Below are 16,353 nucleotides of genomic sequence, written 5' to 3'. Positions count from 1 at the left end.
AATAGATCACATTTACGTAAAATCAATGGGAATAATGACTTGAAAATCATTGATTGACAGTGAGCGGTCAAAGGGTTGCTTGCAATTCCTGGTGGTGCCGCTAATAACATCATTGAAAACCTCCTCAGTCATACCTGCCACGCGTGTTTGACTTTAATCGATCAATATCATTTAACAATTGACAATGAGTTTTATACAAATGATGGGTTGATAAAAGGTCTTCACAAGTCGAAACCTATGGTCGGAGTTGTGTAGCATCTCTTGGGCATACTGATGTTGCAAATTTCCAGCATTACGTACAATCCAGAATCAAGCAAAATATATAAAATACACTGTAACTATTAACCCTACAAAGCAAGTTTAGTTAAAAGGTCCATCAAGTTTTTTTTTTTTAGCAGCAACCTACCCTCAACAGCGTGAATTCCCAATGACCCCTTCGTATAAGTTGTTGTCGATGGATAGCTTGGAAAATCGGCCAATTCTGATCAAGTCTAGAAGAGTGATATATTATATATAAATATATATCATCCTTTACATCGTCCTCCTTTACTTCACCCACGCTTACTGGGCCATTCCACATAACGTTATTGAGAATCCTGCCTACGAAATCAGGCCTTTGGATTGAATTGGTCATTTGTATGCCAGACCTGTAAATAACATACACTGATTCCTTGAACCACCTTTTTTTTTTCAAAAAAAAAAAAAAAAAATGTTAGATTCGTCAAGAAGAAATGGCTATTACTTTAAAAGTATGGCTCCAAGTTAATTTGGTATCCAGACTCACACAGCGCTAGGTATAGATTACTTTGCGTCAAAGAAACATTATATTGAATAGGTCTTTTGCTAGGAAAATAAATATCTTTGTTCAGATTATAACTCAAGTCTCGTAGAATCTAAATTAATCAAATTAGGAAAACAGATCTACTGTCCACGGGCTTTTATGTCGAGGTAAAAAAAAAAAAATTAAACATGCATGTTATGGATATGCCATCTCTTTACACATATCGAATGTAGAAACATCAAAGAATTACAATTGTCACCTGAAGTCATTTATAAGCATATTCAAGTTAAAGTAAGTACATAGTGTTTGATAAAAACGATTATATCTTGCTGACCTTGGTTTCTTTTGTAAATAATACAAACAGTTCAATGTATCGTCAACTCTGCAGCCCTCCGGAAGTGTGGCTTTCCTATAAGCTGTTTGAGGCAAATTTCACTGACTTTTGAAGTAGTTGACTTTTTGTTTTGTTCTGTTTTTTTCCAATGGTCTACTCTTTATGTAAGAAGAATGATTAACGAAGAGTTTCAGGAATAATATTAGAATCGTCGATAGTTGGCATCTTCCATAGAAACATACGTTCATTGACCGTTTTTATTATAAACATTGTTTTGTCAAATAAAAGAAAGAGTTCTTCAACTCGTAAGGCTACAATTGAAAATTATAAAGAAAAAAGAGGTATCACAATTATATTCCTGTAACAGCGAAAACTTTATTTTTCTGATTGGACGACATTTTGTAACTTTTTTCTTTTTTTTTTAAAAAAAAATTACTTTCTTTCTTCCATTTTATTATACCCTAATTAAAAAAAAAAGAAAGGCAAAATATGGCTACCAAGAATTCAAAGCTGGAAAGGCACCTCATGGAGACCATGTTTGAACAGTCCTTATTTTCTGACCTATCACTGGTATTCTTACACCCTTCATTTCCTTTTTCCATGCGATACAATGTACATAAATCCATCATGAGTCAGTCCCCCTTTTTATTGAAATTACTCGAAAACATGACGTCCATTCCTTCTACACCACACCTTACAAAAACCGACGAAAGCAGCACGGGTATCACCAGTTTGACCATCGATCTTTCCAAAGCCTTGACCCATTGTGGTTTTATCCTAGCCCCCTTTCAACACATTGTTCGTCGTAAATGGCAAAAGGTCTCCAATGCACCACCACAGACACAACCGAACCACAGTAACCCTCTCCTATCCTCGCATATCCGTTTTGTGCTTCAATGGATGTACTGTTCGAACAAACCAGAATTCGTGAAATCCATGGCAGACGCCGATACATTGCGTATTTTATCAGTGGCAGTACTGCTGGATATCCATGATCTCACACAAGCTTGCGTTCATCGCTACACCAAACATCAGCTTTCCTTGCACAGCATCATGCGTGACTTGGAAACCATCTGTCAGTTACCACGCGGTCACCCTGCCTATCTCCAATTACGCGACGCGGCACTCCTTTTATTACTTCGTTACGGACCCGAACACGCTATGCGTCTTGCCATGCTTCCTGTGGATTACATGGCGGACGTTCTTGCTGCTGATCCGCTCTTTGTGTCCTGTGAATTTGAACGTTACTGTCTTTTGAAAGCCGTGTTGATGGCCTTTATGAAATCTGTTGGAAAAATTACCTGGACTGCCAAGGGTCCTTTGGACCAAGATGCTAAACGACTTTCTGGGTTTGTACGACCCATCGGTCACCGACCTGACCTTTCTGCTACCACTGTACGCTCTCGTAAACGAAAACGTATTCCATCACAAGAGTTTGGTCAACCTGAATTAACGACACGTCTATTGCATCGTCTCAGTTTTACGGCGTTGGTACCCTTTGAGAAACTGGTTGCGGATGCTTCTTCGGGTGGTGTCATTGATAAAGCCACGGTGCTCTCGTACCTCCTTCGCACCACGGTGAACTATAGTAACATGACGTTTGATCAACTATCCCATGTACGTCAAGACGGTATTGTGGACGAAGGGATTGTGTTTCGTGCTTTATGGCAACGTGAAGCCCTTGAGCGCGTCCTGTTTCCGTTGACCTACCATCACCAGACGCAAGAACACGAAGAACGTCAGGACCGTACACCTACACCCATCGATGTACAACATGATCAGGATCGGATTGCTGCACTTGACGAATACTTTGATGTGGAGGATTCTGACGCACAGGAAAACCGAAGACGATTACTTTTAGGTGTACCGCGTTTCCGTTTTCGAGCCTCGGTGTTTGTGTCACCTCCCTCAGTGGAAAATGGCTGGACCGCTGAAGAAATGGGTACGACGACGACGACTGAATTAAGTGCGGTGTTTGATGATGGAGAAAGTGATGGTTCGTTATGGTCTGCTGCTGAACATGTAGCTGAATTAGGTGTAGCGAATAAGGCGTCATCCGGAAGACGATCCAGTCATACGACTGTGACCACTACGAAACCATACACATTGTATCAAAAGACGTTTTATTCAAATCCAGAAACTATCCTTGGGATATCCTATCGTCTTCAAATCGAAGCCCAAGTCATGCCACGCCATCGTTTTATGATCCAGGATGAACCACAGGATGAGGAGGAAGGGGAAGGGGATGAATTGTATGTAGATAATGACGCGGATGAAAATATCATGGTATGTCGATTCGAATTACAACGTGATAGACGACAAATTTCAGTCCCTGTGCATCCAATTAAAAAGGAAGGAGCCAAGAAACCTACCGATGACCCAACAATCACGATGGAGGATACACAGACGGTAGATCAAAGCGAAGGTATTCGGGAAAAGACCAAGATTCATTATTGGATTCATTGTCTTAATCGACACGAGGGTATCCTGGAAAGCGATCGTATTGACCCTGAAGATCGTGTTTTGGTGGCTGTGACGGAGCAACGTGAGCGAGAGAATGGAAGTCCTGGTGAAATGGAACCAGGTTATGTTGGCCAGGTATTGGTGGAAGCTGATCTTTCCAAGGGTGTGACTGTAGATGCTACTGTTGCACTTGAGATATTTGGTTTTCAAAAGGTTTAAATCACTCCGATTTATAGTTCCCCCCCCCACATACACACGTACACACAATAATATAAAATGCAATAATAATAAACCCTCCCCCCCCCCAATTTTGGTGTTTGCCTTTGCGGAGATCCCCCACATTGAGTTCTTTCACCCAATAAGGTTTAGTCCCCCCCCTTTTTTTTTTATAACACTCCGTCGATCCCTTTTTAGTTCTTTTTCTTTTTTCTCTCTCTTTTGAAACTAAAATAATAATAATAATGCCTCTGGAAGAACCTCAAAAGATTAAAAGTTTACTTGTAGGGGGTACAAGTATTGCTTGTTTATTGACACTGTATATTCTATCCAACCCTTCTTCATCGCAACCCAACGTCCATGTATCTCCTCAGAATAACAGTAATCTTTGTACTTCAGACGCTTTTAATAGTGGTCAATGGGTTCATCAAAGTATTGGCCTTGAATCCCATTCGATTGATGGTCTAAGTGCATTTGCAGGCTATCATTGTAATTGGGACTTTGCTCATCGATGTTACATGCGATCCGATCATGCTGAAGAATTCAATCGTAGTAAAGCCATGTAAAAAAAAGTTTTTATTATTATTTTGGGTTCAAACCAAAAAAAAAGTTGAAACTCACGCTTTTCTGTTTTTTAAAGGCTAGATTATTCATGGCAACCCGATAGTTGTACAGTCCTTCCGTTTGACGCCCGACAATTTTCCAAGCACCTATCTGAGAACCCACTTTTACTGGTAGGGGACTCGATTACACAATTGATGTTTGAAAGTCTGTGGTGTCTTACGGGACAAGACATGACATCACAGAACAAGGACACGCATTTATCGGGTGGTGATAGTGAGATGTGGGCTGGACAATTGGTTCATCGTGAACGTGAAAACCAGGACGATGCTGTATCCATTGCTTATATTCGATCGGATTATCTGGTGAAATTAGACGATTTTAGTCTTATCAAACCCAATGAAGGACAAGGGTATCAAATTGGTGTGGGTAATAACTTTCCTTGGGTGCATGTCTTGCCTCGTTTCAAATACATTATGATCAACACTGTAAGTTTATTCATTGCTTTTTTTTTTTTTTTTTTTTTTTTTTTTTTTGCATAATCTCTAATATACATAGCAGGGCCCTCATTGGCATCCCGATTTGAAATGGGGACCGGAAAAGAGTCGTCAGGAATTATTGAGCGCTTTTGAAAAGGCCATGACAGGGGCTTTCGAGTATCTCAAAAAACATGTACGTCAGGATCAACGTGTTTGGGTGCGATCCACGCCTTATGGTCATGCCAAATGTTCTCAATATACAGCTCCCAGTAACCCACCCGTAGCACCTACAGGTCAGCCTGGAGAGTACGAATGGGATATGCTAGAAAAGTTTGACTTTTACTGGAAGGTAAAAAGAAAAAGAAAAGAGAGAAATCTTATTATAATATATATATATATATTTAAACTCTTCTTCTTTTACTTAGGACTTGATTGAAAAGGAAAAGGATCCTCGATTCATGTTTTATAACGTATCTTTATCCAACCTACGTGGTGATGCACATTCACGACCGGACTCTGATTGTCTTCATACGTGTCTTCCTGGACCTGTGGATGATTGGAATAAATTCCTTTATCATGAAATGATCAAAAGTGTAGAATTTAAGCAATAAATTATATATTTTTTTATTATTATTATTATTATTTTTTTTTTTTTAAAAGGGCGGTGCAAAAATCACAGGGAAATCCGCATGCAAAGTACCATTATTCGGTGCTGCATCCATATTAAGCAACTCTGTCAATAAATTATACACTTCAATATTGAAAAATGGACCCAAAATGGATCCGGGTTTATAGACGCGATCGATTTTAGGTCCACGGGCCATAAAGATGGCTCGCATATCATCTTCCAAGTTATCGTAACCATGGTTTCCTCCCAAACGAAATCCACCCTGTTGTGCCTCCACCTGTGCATGCGTTACAAATGAATAGCCAATCTCTGGTATGGCCACAATGGGTGTAATTCGTGTTGAATTGCGATAGTGAAATCGGTCGGGTACATCCTCTCGTAAATATACCTTGAAATGGGGTTCCTCTTCGGTGACGGTGTAATTTTGTAAAGCACGATAGATCTTGCTCACGGTGTCGACTGGTGCTTTGGCATTGGGCCGCAAATCCAGTAAAGGAAGTGCTTCACGGTCTCCCACATGAGCTAATAATTCCGGTGAGAGAATATCGTCGTAGTAGATTAATTTGCTGTCTCGCGTCTCTGTCATGCCATGATCACTCACGATCACCGTATGGACATGTCCCTCTAGGTTTCTCCTTTCTAATTCTTTTAAAAAGAAACCAATCGCTTCATCTCCCTCTGAAATATATTTGTTCAACTAATCGTTTTATGGTTAATAAAATGAGTTATTTTTTTTTTTTCATTTTCTAATTCCTTCTCTCTCGCTCTCTTTTTTTTTTTTTTTTTTTTTTTTTTTTTTTTTTACCTTGGGACTGTTGGGACCAAATTTATGCCCTTCTTGATCAATCTGTGGACAATAAATGGTAATCATACGTGGTCGTTGATCATAAGGTAAATCCAACCAGTGAAGGGTCCTTTCCATTTTTTCATGTGTGGTCATGGATCCATTGTATTTGACTACCATATCCGGTGGATTATAATTTGTCTCTGATCCTGGCCACATGATGGAAGCCGTAATTTGTCGATGCATCCTTGAGGTAGCCCAAATCTAATCTTGTCATGTTTTAGTTCTCGTCTAAAAAACCATTTTAGGGGGAGGGGGGGAGCACTTTACCGGCTCGCCTTTCCACCATCGAGGATCAGCAGTGGAAGTAGCATTGGCATGACTAAAGACAGCATCTAATTGTGGGTCGTAAAAAAGGTTGGCGACAATACCATGGGCTTCAGGATACAGACCTGTTACTAAGGTCCAATGATTTGGAAATGTGCTAGGCTACCGGGGACTTTTTTTAATCTCGAAAAAAAAAAAAAAAAAAAAAAAAGAGTGGAGATTGAAACTTACAGGAAAGGCAGGATTCATGTATTTAGCACTGATACCACTCTCAGCTACATACAAAAAAAAAGGGGGGGGGGGTGTTAGTTGGGTAGGTGCCATGACACGAAAGAAGAAAGAAGAAAAAAAAAGGTTGTTTTTGTTTTATAAATACCAAATTGTTTAAGATGAGGTGTAAGACCTCTGTTTAGATAATCAGGACGAAATCCATCAAAGGAGATCAAGACGACAGTGGAAGCGAAATAATCCGAGCCATTGTAATACAACTTTTCCGCTCCTCGTTCAGTATGGTTAGGGTCGTGTGCGAATTTTGCCATGGCCAGTCTGAATATAATGAACAATAGGCCAATGGCAAATCCAATACATGCATAACGTAGTGTTGGATTATCCTACTTTTTCTGATTAGCAACTGTTTAGGTTCTAGAGGAAGAAGAAGAAGAAATTTTTTTTTTTTTTTTTTTACTTTCTCATAGTCATGTATACCATCGACGGTGTCTTCATCGACAATAATGGCCCATGCCTCATCTTCTTCTGTCTCTTCTTCATCATCATCATTGTCAGAATCGGATCCGTCTTCCTTGTTTAATAGATTGGCTTCTTCCTCTGGACCATCGTATATGCTACTTGGTTGATCCGTTGACCGAGAAGCAGTCGAATGCGACCGTGTCATTTCATACACTTCATCTGCCATCGTGTTTAAACAATTTTATATAAAAAAAAAAAGAGAGAGAGAGAGAGAGAGAGAAAATAAACAACAAACTGGATATTATTATTATTTTTATATATATTTATGTACACCTCTTGCCGCCGCCTCCCTATATTTTTTATTCCAGAAATAGCTAAAAAATACAAGAAAAACCACTTTATGATTACTCCTTAAAAAAAAAAAACCTTATAAGCCCATCTTAGAAAAGTGTTACACTACCTCTTCCCCCCGCGCCAATGTTTCTAAATTTTTTTTTTTTATTATTATTATTATTAAATGAGGAGATCGTCCTTATCATGCTCAATAAAGAACTCTGTGGTGACGCTGGGTACACCATCCTGCATCACGACCAAAAAGGCCTGACCGGGAGGAAAGAGGTTGGCATGAGGAGGACTATGGATACGTACTGATTGAAAGTCCTCACTCACCTCATGGTTCAAGTAGACGTAACGCTGTGACATATGCATTGAATGTGTACTGAACCCAGGTCGCATCATGGCCACCTCTACTTTACCCACTTTACCTTCCAAATGCAAAAGAATCTGAAAGGTCTCGTTGTAACCCACAATACGCGGTACATGAGATATCTTGGGTCGTGCGCCTTTTTGAAAGAGATAAGGTGGTGAGAAATACTCCACACGAAATTCAGTAGGATACTTTGCATGAATATCGGGAGGGTCCACACTATTGGATCCGGCAATCCAGATACGTCCATCGGGTAAAGTAAGCGCCACCGAATGATACATGCGTGCAATATCCGTGGTAGCTAACCCTTGTTGCCATCGACTCCCTTTAGGTTTCTCTGGGTGATAAATCAATGGATCGAAAGTAGGATCGTGGTTGGCATCCTTGTATCCGGCATACCCACGTTGACAGCCGTTTACCCAAACAATACTACCATCTGTACCAAACACACCATCGGGCATCACGCGTTTATGCACAAATGTATCCATCTCCCACTGTGGGTTCTTGTCACCCAAATTGATTTTACCACACGTATCATCAGCAGCCGATGTTGCAGCAGGACTAGCAGACCCACCACAAATTAAAATCTCTACATTGTAATCGTTTTCCGGTCGTAACGGTAACATGACTGCGCCACCTGTCAATGGGTAGGAACGAGGCACACCAGGCATAGGAGGTAACTCACGTACCACTTTATGTTCCTTGTAGTCGTAAATGATGGATTTTTTTGATGCAAAGATAAACAAATGTCCATCGGGCAAGAGAAAGACAAAAGGGTAGAGATTATAGGGTAATGTATGTAACAATAAATCCAGTTCGATGGGTTCATCTGTTCTCGGTGGCCAAAATTCATAGGATGGTGTGTTCTTGATGACGGTGTTATATTTGGTGCCTGCGTTAGAACCTCCAATGATGATTAAATCGCCATCGGGTAGTTGTTCAACGGTGGGGTACCAACGGTTACTGTACATTTTACCTGTAGGGAATTCCTGCCAAAGACAATTGTCATCGGAACAAGTGGGAGGGAAATGTCGAATGGATTGATGACCTCGACCTGCTTTCCATGCACCTCGACTCTCTGCGCCACCTGTGCTAATAAAGGTACCGTTTCCTAAGAAACCACCTGCCGAACAAAAGGTGTTGGTCTCTAGTAGGAGTGTGCGATAGGTATTTGTTTCTATATCATACAAGGTGGAATACGCACTGATTCCCGAATCTAATTTGGCTTCATTTTCTTCCGCTATTTTTTTTTTTTAAAAAGCACACACATTTTAAGTTAAGGCTACTTTCGAAAAAAAAAAAATGAATGTTTTTTACCTTTATCGATAATTAAAATACTCTTCTCGCTGTCAATGAAAAAAAAAAAAATAGGATGAGTTCAAGGTCCGTTTATGACAAAAAAAAAAGAGAGAGAGAGCTTTACTTTAATAAAACTGCATGCATAGCGGCTACACCAGTGCGGCCTATCTGTTCCATTTTGCCAGACTTTTCATAGGGTGACACTTTTTCTTGATTGAAGAACGGTGATTGACAAGAAACTGTGCTAATGCATAGTGTCACAAGGAATCCCGAGATCTTTGTAATGTACATTCCAAGATGGAAGGGAGAGCAAGGAAAGGGGGGGAAAAAAAAAAAGAGGATAAACGGACAAAGAAAAAAAAAAAAGAAAAAAAAGAAAAATAGAAAAAATATATATATTTTAAAGGTGACTCGTGATTTGTGTTACCATTGAAAAAAGAACGATTTAAACAAACCCAATTTTCCTTTTTTTTTCTCTCTCTCTCTTTCTCTCTCTTTTTTACTTCCTTTCTCCCCCCCTTTTTTTTTTTTAGAAAAAAGAAATGAAGATTGCATTGATTCTATTGTTTTTTGGGACATGTGCGTGTCAATGGAATCAAACAGTGTATGAAGCATTACAAACCTATTCACCTGTAAAAAAAAAAAAAAAAAAAAAAAAACTTCAAAGAAATTTCATGTCCCTTTTTTTTTTTAATCGAAACATTTTTTTTTTCTTGTGTGTGTGCGTGTGTGTGTAAATAGGTGCTGTATTCGCATATAGCAAGTTCAACTGAACTCGTTCAATTATTAGACCAGCGAAATCACAATATTACATTCTTGTTACCCAATGAACAAGCCATGAATACATCGATTGGAAGTGGATTGCTCAACTTTTCCTCACCACAATCCTTCTCACAACTCTCCGTCATGATCTTGAACGGTTCTTTCCCTACCCACTCCTATCTATCATCACATCGTCAATTCTACCCTACCATCAGTAACCATAATATCTCGATTGGTCCTCAGATTGTGAATAATGCGTTTACCAACACCATTGAAATCTACTCTGGCATGTCTAAAGCAATTACTACCGCTACTGAAATCCAATGCTTAAACGGTATTACACATTTAAAAAAAAAAAATTAATTTTTACAGAATTCTAAAAAAAAAAAAAAAAAAAAAAACCTTAATAGGTATAATTCAATATATTGACCATTTTCTGCAACCCGCACAAACACCACTGGACACAATTTCAACGCTGTCCGAAACAGAATATATGGAAGGACTATTAAAATCACTCAATGTATCCGACGTTATTTCAGGTGGAGACAAGACGATTCTGGTACCTGTCAATGAAGCTTGGGAGGCTACCAATGGTTCGACTTTGCCTTATGGTACACTTGTGCATAACCTGAAATACGCGGTGTTGGATGGATTGTACACGAGCGATAAGATCTTGGCGAGTATCAATAGCACCACCCACGAGGCTTCCTTCTCGACGGACTACAAGCAAAAACCTATTGTCTTTCGATTGGAAAAAGGTGAGCTATGGATCAATGCAATGGCACGTTTTGTAAAGACGGATATTTTGACAACCGCTGGTGTCATTCATTTGATCGATACTGTCTTGACAGCAGATACAGTCTCTATAGAAACTGCTGATAATAAGACATTTGTACCTGTCTTGGGCACAGACAATCATTCGTCCCCTGACCGTCGTGGTTCATTGGCTACGCATGTCTTTTCTTTGCATCCATTGTATTTATTTTCCTTGTCACTTTTATTTGTATTTTTATAAACCCTTTTTTCTCTCTCTCTTCTTTTTTTTTATTACTTTTTTTTTTTTGTTTCTTGATACCCCCCCCTTCCTCCTCCTTTACTATAAAAAAACGAGGCAGCTCCCTTTTTATTTTATTTTATCATAAGCCGCGCCCTTTTTTTTTTTTTTTTTTTTTTTTTTTATAAAATGGTGTGACAAAAAAATTAATTTTTTTTTTTTTACAGAATTGGTTGATTTGACACGTGTTGCAGATACACATTTTAATTTCAGAGAGGGGTGTGTGTGTGTGTGTAAAACTCCTCTTTCTAAATGTTCATCAAAAAAAAAAAAAAAGGAAGGGGGAGTATGAATTGAACAAACAGGGTTTTTATTGAAAAGGGGGGGGGGGGAGGAAGGAAAAAAAAGGGAGAGAGAGAGAGAGAATAAAATTTCCCTTTTATGGTCTTGAAGTTTCTGCTTGTGTCAAGATATCACCTGACGCTTTACTTCGTTGTGAAGGAGACCGAGGTAATCGTGACACGACGGATGCTACCACGCCCATAAAACTTTGTGGTCGCCATCGTGTAGCAGGCACATCAACTTGAATGACTTCCTGTCCTTTCTTTTTACGGTTATGCATAAATAAACCTGCTAAACCCAACGCAGCAATACATCCAATCCCTACACCCAAGCCAATGCCCAGTGCCTTATTGTTACTTGTCACAGATGCATCGGTTGCATCCATGACTTCGTCCCAAGGTGTGCCCGTACCTTCGCTCACACCGTTGTCGGTCGGAGAGGCAAAAATCCCCGTCGTCTCGCTTGTCTTTGTACTTGATGTACTACTCGTCAAAGCCTCGGTCGTACTGTTGGGAGCCTCGGTCGCTGTGGTTGTGACCGTGGCTGGATCGGTTGCCGTCTCTGATTCTGTTGTTGCATTTTCGGATGTCTGCGTGGCTATATCCTCCTCCTCCTCCTCCTCCTCTGTTGTTGTTGCTATGGTCGGAGTAGCACTCGTTGCTGTCACTGTTGACGTTGCTGTTGCTGCTGTAGCAGCTGCTGCTGCTGCTTCTAAACGTGATCTGGATTGTGCTCGGGAGTGTGAGACAGATTGTTGTGACCTCCACTTTGAGTGTACCGACTTGGATTTCGAGACGGATTTGGAACGTGCGGACTTGGACTTGGAGACGGATTTGGAGTGCATTGATTTCGATTTCGAGACAGATTTTGAGTGCAGTGAGCTAGACTTGGATTTAGACTTGGACTTGGATTTAGAGAGTGATGAGAGGGATCTAGAAAGTGCCCGTGATTGAGAACGATTGTTTGTGGGTGTATGGAGCGGTGTGGGTATCACCACCGTGGTAGTGCAAGTGGTGGCAAGTGTTGTATTGTATGTAGCAGTGGGTATACTTTGAGTTATATTCCAGCAGTGCGTTCTTGTCATCCGATGATAATGATGATGGTGGTGTGTATTGGTGCAAGAAACATTTGTACACAGTACTAAGAGTGATTTTTTTTTTTTTTGGGGTGTGATTTTGATTTTTTTTAATAAATTAATATTATATTAAAAAAAAAAAAAAAAAAATTGGGAAAATTATAAAGTACTTGTGGCATGATGATCAGAGGCAAGCGAGAGCTTGGCAAACATGGAAACGATGAAAAGAACAAGGAGAGAGTTCATCAAAGCGCATTCAAAAGGAATGTTGGTTGAGCTCAGGGGAAGAAAAAAAATGCGAATTTCTTGTATCTAAAAAAAAAAAAAAAAAAAAGAGAAAAAGAAAGAGAGAAAAACGAATGGAGACCTAATTTTTTTTATTGTGTGCTACATTTATAGGAGGTGCGGGGAGGGTTACCCAACACTTTTTATAAAAAGTGTCCTTTTTTTCCCCTTCTCTCTTTCTTTTTCTTTGGAGGGGAAGAAACAAATTAAATTTTTATATATCAGCAGTAAAAGGGTTGTGTGCGTCTTTTTTTTTTTGTTTTTTATTGAATCTAAACTTTAAGTTAATGGTGATGATCTTCTTCAGAACCAACAAAGTCCATTTCGAAAACGGAACCACATTCGGGACAACGATCGTGTTCATGAGACTTGTCCAAGTTGATCCAAATAACATCGTGAGATTCAACAGGGAAACCTAATTTTTTTTTTTTATATATAAATAAAAAAAATGTCAATCATAGTCGTCTTGCATTAAAAAAAAATCATGCATAATTTTGGGCTAAACAATAAAAAAAAAAAAATATTACCAGTGCAACCAACGAAACGAATGGGATCATGAGATTGAACAACAATGGGGTTCTTGGGTGTACCAATGTGAGTCATGTTCAAGGGTTCCATATCGAAAAGTTCCTTTCCTTGAAGCTTGGAAAGTAATTCTAAACGTTCCAAACCAGTGGCTTGCTCGAGATCAGTAGGGATCTCACCAGCCTTACCACCAGGGCCAAAGTTGCTCTCAGCAGGTTGTCCAACAGCAGCTAAAATACATTTATTAGCGCGCGCCCTTTTTTTTTTTTTTTTTTTTTTAATTAAAATCTCTCCATGAAAAAAAGCTTACAGAAACGAGCACCCAAAACAGAAAAGGGTCTGGCAGTGGTACGGGCAGCAAGAGGAGCAGCCTTAATAGCAGCACGACGAAGAGCAAACATTTTGTTTATATAAGAATGAGAGAGGGGGTTGTTGAAAAAAGAGAGAGAGAAAAAAACAAAAAATTTCTTTTTTTTCCCCCGCACACCCAACAACAACAAAAAAAAATGAACTCACTTTATTCCCTGCCCTGTTCGCTATTTGATGACGTAGATTATCGGAGTTTTTTATTCATTTTTTTTAAAAAAAAAAAAAGACTGTGGGTGACACACAACACAAGCTGCTCCGCCCATCATATGCAGCACGAGATGAAAAAAGATAGCAATGGGTTTATCAGGTCGATGGAAAGCGAGTGGTGTAGAAGGTGGTGGTGGTGTTGTGACATGGCCAGTATGCGTTGTAGGCAATGCGATGATGAATTCTGCTCCCTGAGGCTTGAAAAGAAGCAACGTGATTGGCGCTTTAAATTAAAATCATTTAAATAAACATGTACCAGCACAAAAAAAAAAAAAAACTATTTTACCTATTTGATCTGCGCATAGATACAAGGACATGAGCACGAAAGAAAGAGCCATAGTGTTTTTTTTTATTGTTAATTTTTTTAAAAAAGTATTTGTGTCTGGGTGAATGGAGGTGGGGTAAAAAAAGAGAAAGAAGACATGGTTGATATTTTTTTTGTTGTTGTTGTTAAGTAATTGATAGAGCTCTTTTGTTCACTATAAATGGGTTGAAAAAGGGGGGGGGGGGAGGAAGGGGTTATTAAGATCTGGAATTTAACTTTTCCTCAAGCAATTTAATCTTCTTTTCCAAGGGTTCAGTGGATTCTTGTGTTGTCTTTTGTACTAATTGAGAAATAGCATCAATCATGGCAGGAGAAAGCATGCCTTCAGGTACTTGTTGAGGAACCAAAGTCTTTTGTTGAGCAGCAGCAAAGGGATCTACCAAGAATCGAATAAAGCTTTCATGGTTCCTATTATAAAAAAAAAAAAAAAAAAAGTCAGTCTCTATTTTATATGACAATGAATGGGGAGGGAAAACTCTTACATCAAGACTTGTTCAATCTTGACCATGGCAGCCTCAAGTCGACTAGGGAATAAATCATCCAGGACAGTATCTTTACACTGCAAGATGAAATCCAATAATTTCTGATGTTTAGATTCCACTTCATTCAACATGGCTAGGATCTCTGTATTTGCATTATCGGAAGACATACCCTCAATACGAGCTCGCTTATGACCTACCACCATCTGCTGTTCATCTGTGGTGGCGGCGGCAGCGGCTGTGGATTTGACGGTTACCAACGTCTCCATCATTTTGACATTGTTATGGATCACACTCATCTCACGCTCCATTTCTTCCATACGTTTCACAGCGACCAAGAAATCGAATTTACCGGGTTCAATGGGGGTGATGGGACCTACACGTTGAGTTCGTAAAAGATCGACGGTTTCACGTAACTGCTGTGTGCATTGCTTGACCTCAACCAAATCATGCGAGAGACGACCGACGGATTCCTTGATGGCTTCGAAATTGGGCAAGTTTTGAGGATCGATATCAATTATAGCATTACTATTGTTATTAGCGGCTAACTGAGCACCAGCCTCCTTCATGGCCTGATACTCTGGTAAGCCCTGAATGAGACGTTGCATGTTACCGGGACTGATATTATCACTGATCAACTGTTTGACGGCATTGGTGATAGTACCAGGTATATTACCAACCTTTTCGTTTGTTGCACCGATAGCACGTTCTGTTTCGTGACTAAACTCTCTCAATTGAGCCTGAATCTTTTCATCCAACTTGGCAAAGACCTCTTCCTCTACAGTGGCAGCCACTTTCACCGGATCAAATTGACGACAAAGGAGACCAATCTTTTCGGTGATGGTGGTGAATAAACCAGCACTGTCTGATCGCATCTCTTGTACATTCTCTTGTTGTGTCTTGGTGATATGGGCTTGGAACTCCTCCATATTGTGTTGTAAGGTCTTGCGGTCGGTGATATCCATCTTATTCTCGCGTAATTCCTTTAAGGCAGCTTCTGTACGTAGTGCTGTTGATCGGAACTCTTGATGAAGTGTCTCGCTAAAGGTCTTGAGGGCCGCTGAGCATCGTGCTACAATGTCTTCACCCACAGACATGGTTGCTCCACTGACATCGGTGATGACTCGAATGAAACCTGTAATCACTTTTTGTTCGGCCTCATTGATTCTAACAGTAAAAAAAAGGGGGGTTGGTTGGTTAGATAACCTATTTAAGTTGTAGGCGTGAGAATGGGATTCTCTTTTTTTTTTTTTACTCTTTTCGTTTGTCGGCAATCTTGGCTTGTAAATCTTCAATGGTTTTATCTGCAAAAAAGGTTGATATATTAGACGATGCTTCCCCAAAGATATATTGATTACAGTAAGAGGGGGGGAAAGGGAACTTACTCATTTGTTCCAGATTACCAGGAGAAATGTTATCCCCACTAATCAGTGTTTTACGAATCGATGTAAGTGAATCCAACTTGGATTCCAGTCCACTAATCTCGGTTGCTGCGCGTGAGGCATCGTAAATGGATCTATATTTACGAAAAAGAAAAAAAAAAAAAAGTTCAAACAAGGCATTCCTCTTTTTTTTTTTGAAGGGGTGTGGCATTACGTCAAACACTCATGCAACTGAGCTTCACTGGAATCTGAAGATTTTGTAACTGTTCCTGTACTTTGTTCAGACGCCATGGTGTAATAAAAAAAAAAAAAAGAAAGAAAGAAGAAAAATGTGTCTGACACC

At 39.6% G+C, this 16,353-nt stretch overlaps 9 protein-coding genes across 9 annotated transcripts; 3 read left to right on the top strand and 6 right to left on the bottom strand.

The window, feature by feature from the left end:
• Positions 1–12: 12 nt before the first annotated feature.
• Positions 13–634, bottom strand: EV154DRAFT_484445 (uncharacterized protein; the record flags this gene model as incomplete). The annotated part of the gene is made up of 4 exons (XM_051598653.1): positions 13–151; positions 301–338; positions 407–481; positions 566–634. 4 exons carry the CDS (start codon positions 632–634, stop codon positions 13–15), a joined length of 321 nt encoding a protein of 106 aa, XP_051454549.1.
• Positions 635–1,528: 894 nt separating this feature from the next.
• On the top strand, positions 1,529–3,948 carry EV154DRAFT_518800 (uncharacterized protein). The gene has a single exon (XM_051602670.1). The coding sequence runs from the start codon at positions 1,605–1,607 to the stop codon at positions 3,795–3,797; it is 2,193 nt and encodes a 730-aa protein (XP_051454548.1). The 5' UTR covers positions 1,529–1,604; the 3' UTR covers positions 3,798–3,948.
• Positions 3,949–3,991: 43 nt separating this feature from the next.
• Positions 3,992–5,466, top strand: EV154DRAFT_605109 (GDSL/SGNH-like acyl-esterase family found in Pmr5 and Cas1p-domain-containing protein). Its single transcript, XM_051607452.1, has 4 exons — positions 3,992–4,356; positions 4,435–4,843; positions 4,917–5,183; positions 5,260–5,466. Exons 1-4 carry the CDS (start codon positions 4,040–4,042, stop codon positions 5,443–5,445), a joined length of 1,179 nt encoding a protein of 392 aa, XP_051454547.1. The 5' UTR covers positions 3,992–4,039; the 3' UTR covers positions 5,446–5,466.
• Positions 5,434–7,605, bottom strand: EV154DRAFT_518797 (alkaline-phosphatase-like protein). The gene is made up of 6 exons (XM_051602669.1): positions 7,259–7,605; positions 6,950–7,184; positions 6,805–6,848; positions 6,577–6,735; positions 6,268–6,510; positions 5,434–6,159 (listed from the first exon to the last, which is right to left on the bottom strand). Exons 1-6 carry the CDS (start codon positions 7,484–7,486, stop codon positions 5,488–5,490), a joined length of 1,581 nt encoding a protein of 526 aa, XP_051454546.1. The 5' UTR covers positions 7,487–7,605; the 3' UTR covers positions 5,434–5,487.
• A 133-nt stretch (positions 7,606–7,738) lies between these two features.
• On the bottom strand, positions 7,739–9,614 carry EV154DRAFT_605107 (glyoxal oxidase N-terminus-domain-containing protein). The gene is made up of 3 exons (XM_051607451.1): positions 9,390–9,614; positions 9,284–9,312; positions 7,739–9,206 (listed from the first exon to the last, which is right to left on the bottom strand). Exons 1-3 carry the CDS (start codon positions 9,554–9,556, stop codon positions 7,774–7,776), a joined length of 1,629 nt encoding a protein of 542 aa, XP_051454545.1. The 5' UTR covers positions 9,557–9,614; the 3' UTR covers positions 7,739–7,773.
• Positions 9,615–9,757: 143 nt separating this feature from the next.
• On the top strand, positions 9,758–11,148 carry EV154DRAFT_518793 (FAS1 domain-containing protein). Its single transcript, XM_051602668.1, has 3 exons — positions 9,758–9,897; positions 10,007–10,361; positions 10,438–11,148. The coding sequence occupies exons 1-3, from the start codon at positions 9,808–9,810 to the stop codon at positions 11,040–11,042; spliced, it is 1,050 nt and encodes a 349-aa protein (XP_051454544.1). The 5' UTR covers positions 9,758–9,807; the 3' UTR covers positions 11,043–11,148.
• Positions 11,149–11,234: 86 nt separating this feature from the next.
• On the bottom strand, positions 11,235–12,794 carry EV154DRAFT_518790 (uncharacterized protein). Its single transcript, XM_051602667.1, has 2 exons — positions 12,609–12,794; positions 11,235–12,503 (listed from the first exon to the last, which is right to left on the bottom strand). The coding sequence occupies exons 1-2, from the start codon at positions 12,682–12,684 to the stop codon at positions 11,461–11,463; spliced, it is 1,119 nt and encodes a 372-aa protein (XP_051454543.1). The 5' UTR covers positions 12,685–12,794; the 3' UTR covers positions 11,235–11,460.
• On the bottom strand, positions 12,785–13,729 carry EV154DRAFT_322671 (cytochrome c oxidase subunit VB-domain-containing protein). Its single transcript, XM_051594954.1, has 3 exons — positions 13,559–13,729; positions 13,251–13,478; positions 12,785–13,138 (listed from the first exon to the last, which is right to left on the bottom strand). The coding sequence occupies exons 1-3, from the start codon at positions 13,647–13,649 to the stop codon at positions 13,008–13,010; spliced, it is 450 nt and encodes a 149-aa protein (XP_051454542.1). The 5' UTR covers positions 13,650–13,729; the 3' UTR covers positions 12,785–13,007.
• Positions 13,730–14,115: 386 nt separating this feature from the next.
• Positions 14,116–16,322, bottom strand: EV154DRAFT_518787 (uncharacterized protein). The gene is made up of 5 exons (XM_051602666.1): positions 16,225–16,322; positions 16,014–16,144; positions 15,884–15,932; positions 14,632–15,795; positions 14,116–14,557 (listed from the first exon to the last, which is right to left on the bottom strand). Exons 1-5 carry the CDS (start codon positions 16,299–16,301, stop codon positions 14,347–14,349), a joined length of 1,632 nt encoding a protein of 543 aa, XP_051454541.1. The 5' UTR covers positions 16,302–16,322; the 3' UTR covers positions 14,116–14,346.
• Between the last annotated feature and the right edge of the window lie 31 nt (positions 16,323–16,353).

The sequence above is a fragment of the Mucor mucedo genome, assembly GCF_025094135.1.
Source record: "Mucor mucedo strain NRRL 3635 chromosome Unknown EV154scaffold_91, whole genome shotgun sequence".
NCBI classification, from domain to species: Eukaryota; Fungi; Mucoromycota; class Mucoromycetes; order Mucorales; family Mucoraceae; genus Mucor; species Mucor mucedo.
The sequence above is the reverse complement of the archived record's forward strand: the minus strand, read 5'-3'. Positions and strand labels throughout refer to the sequence as shown.

Coding starts and splice junctions, on each gene's coding strand:
- EV154DRAFT_518800 (XM_051602670.1), top strand. CDS start 1,605: ATGGCTACCAAGAATTCAAAGCTGGAAAGGCACCTCATGGAGACCATG.
- EV154DRAFT_605109 (XM_051607452.1), top strand. CDS start 4,040: ATGCCTCTGGAAGAACCTCAAAAGATTAAAAGTTTACTTGTAGGGGGT. Junction 4,844..4,916: donor AATACATTATGATCAACACT/GTAAGTTTATTC, acceptor TATACATAGCAG/GGCCCTCATTGGCATCCCGA. Junction 5,184..5,259: donor AGTTTGACTTTTACTGGAAG/GTAAAAAGAAAA, acceptor TCTTTTACTTAG/GACTTGATTGAAAAGGAAAA.
- EV154DRAFT_518797 (XM_051602669.1), bottom strand. CDS start 7,486: ATGGCAGATGAAGTGTATGAAATGACACGGTCGCATTCGACTGCTTCT. Junction 6,736..6,804: donor ACATGAATCCTGCCTTTCCT/GTAAGTTTCAAT, acceptor AGTCCCCGGTAG/CCTAGCACATTTCCAAATCA. Junction 6,511..6,576: donor GATGGTGGAAAGGCGAGCCG/GTAAAGTGCTCC, acceptor TGACAAGATTAG/ATTTGGGCTACCTCAAGGAT.
- EV154DRAFT_605107 (XM_051607451.1), bottom strand. CDS start 9,556: ATGTACATTACAAAGATCTCGGGATTCCTTGTGACACTATGCATTAGC. Junction 9,313..9,389: donor ATGCATGCAGTTTTATTAAA/GTAAAGCTCTCT, acceptor TTTCATTGACAG/CGAGAAGAGTATTTTAATTA. Junction 9,207..9,283: donor TATTTTAATTATCGATAAAG/GTAAAAAACATT, acceptor AAAAAAAAATAG/CGGAAGAAAATGAAGCCAAA.
- EV154DRAFT_518793 (XM_051602668.1), top strand. CDS start 9,808: ATGAAGATTGCATTGATTCTATTGTTTTTTGGGACATGTGCGTGTCAA. Junction 9,898..10,006: donor CATTACAAACCTATTCACCT/GTAAAAAAAAAA, acceptor GTGTGTAAATAG/GTGCTGTATTCGCATATAGC. Junction 10,362..10,437: donor TGAAATCCAATGCTTAAACG/GTATTACACATT, acceptor AAACCTTAATAG/GTATAATTCAATATATTGAC.
- EV154DRAFT_518790 (XM_051602667.1), bottom strand. CDS start 12,684: ATGAACTCTCTCCTTGTTCTTTTCATCGTTTCCATGTTTGCCAAGCTC. Junction 12,504..12,608: donor CTCTGATCATCATGCCACAA/GTACTTTATAAT, acceptor AATCACTCTTAG/TACTGTGTACAAATGTTTCT.
- EV154DRAFT_322671 (XM_051594954.1), bottom strand. CDS start 13,649: ATGTTTGCTCTTCGTCGTGCTGCTATTAAGGCTGCTCCTCTTGCTGCC. Junction 13,479..13,558: donor TGTTTTGGGTGCTCGTTTCT/GTAAGCTTTTTT, acceptor AATGTATTTTAG/CTGCTGTTGGACAACCTGCT. Junction 13,139..13,250: donor TCGTTTCGTTGGTTGCACTG/GTAATATTTTTT, acceptor AAAAAAAATTAG/GTTTCCCTGTTGAATCTCAC.
- EV154DRAFT_518787 (XM_051602666.1), bottom strand. CDS start 16,301: ATGGCGTCTGAACAAAGTACAGGAACAGTTACAAAATCTTCAGATTCC. Junction 16,145..16,224: donor CAGTTGCATGAGTGTTTGAC/GTAATGCCACAC, acceptor TCGTAAATATAG/ATCCATTTACGATGCCTCAC. Junction 15,796..15,883: donor ATTGCCGACAAACGAAAAGA/GTAAAAAAAAAA, acceptor TTTTACTGTTAG/AATCAATGAGGCCGAACAAA.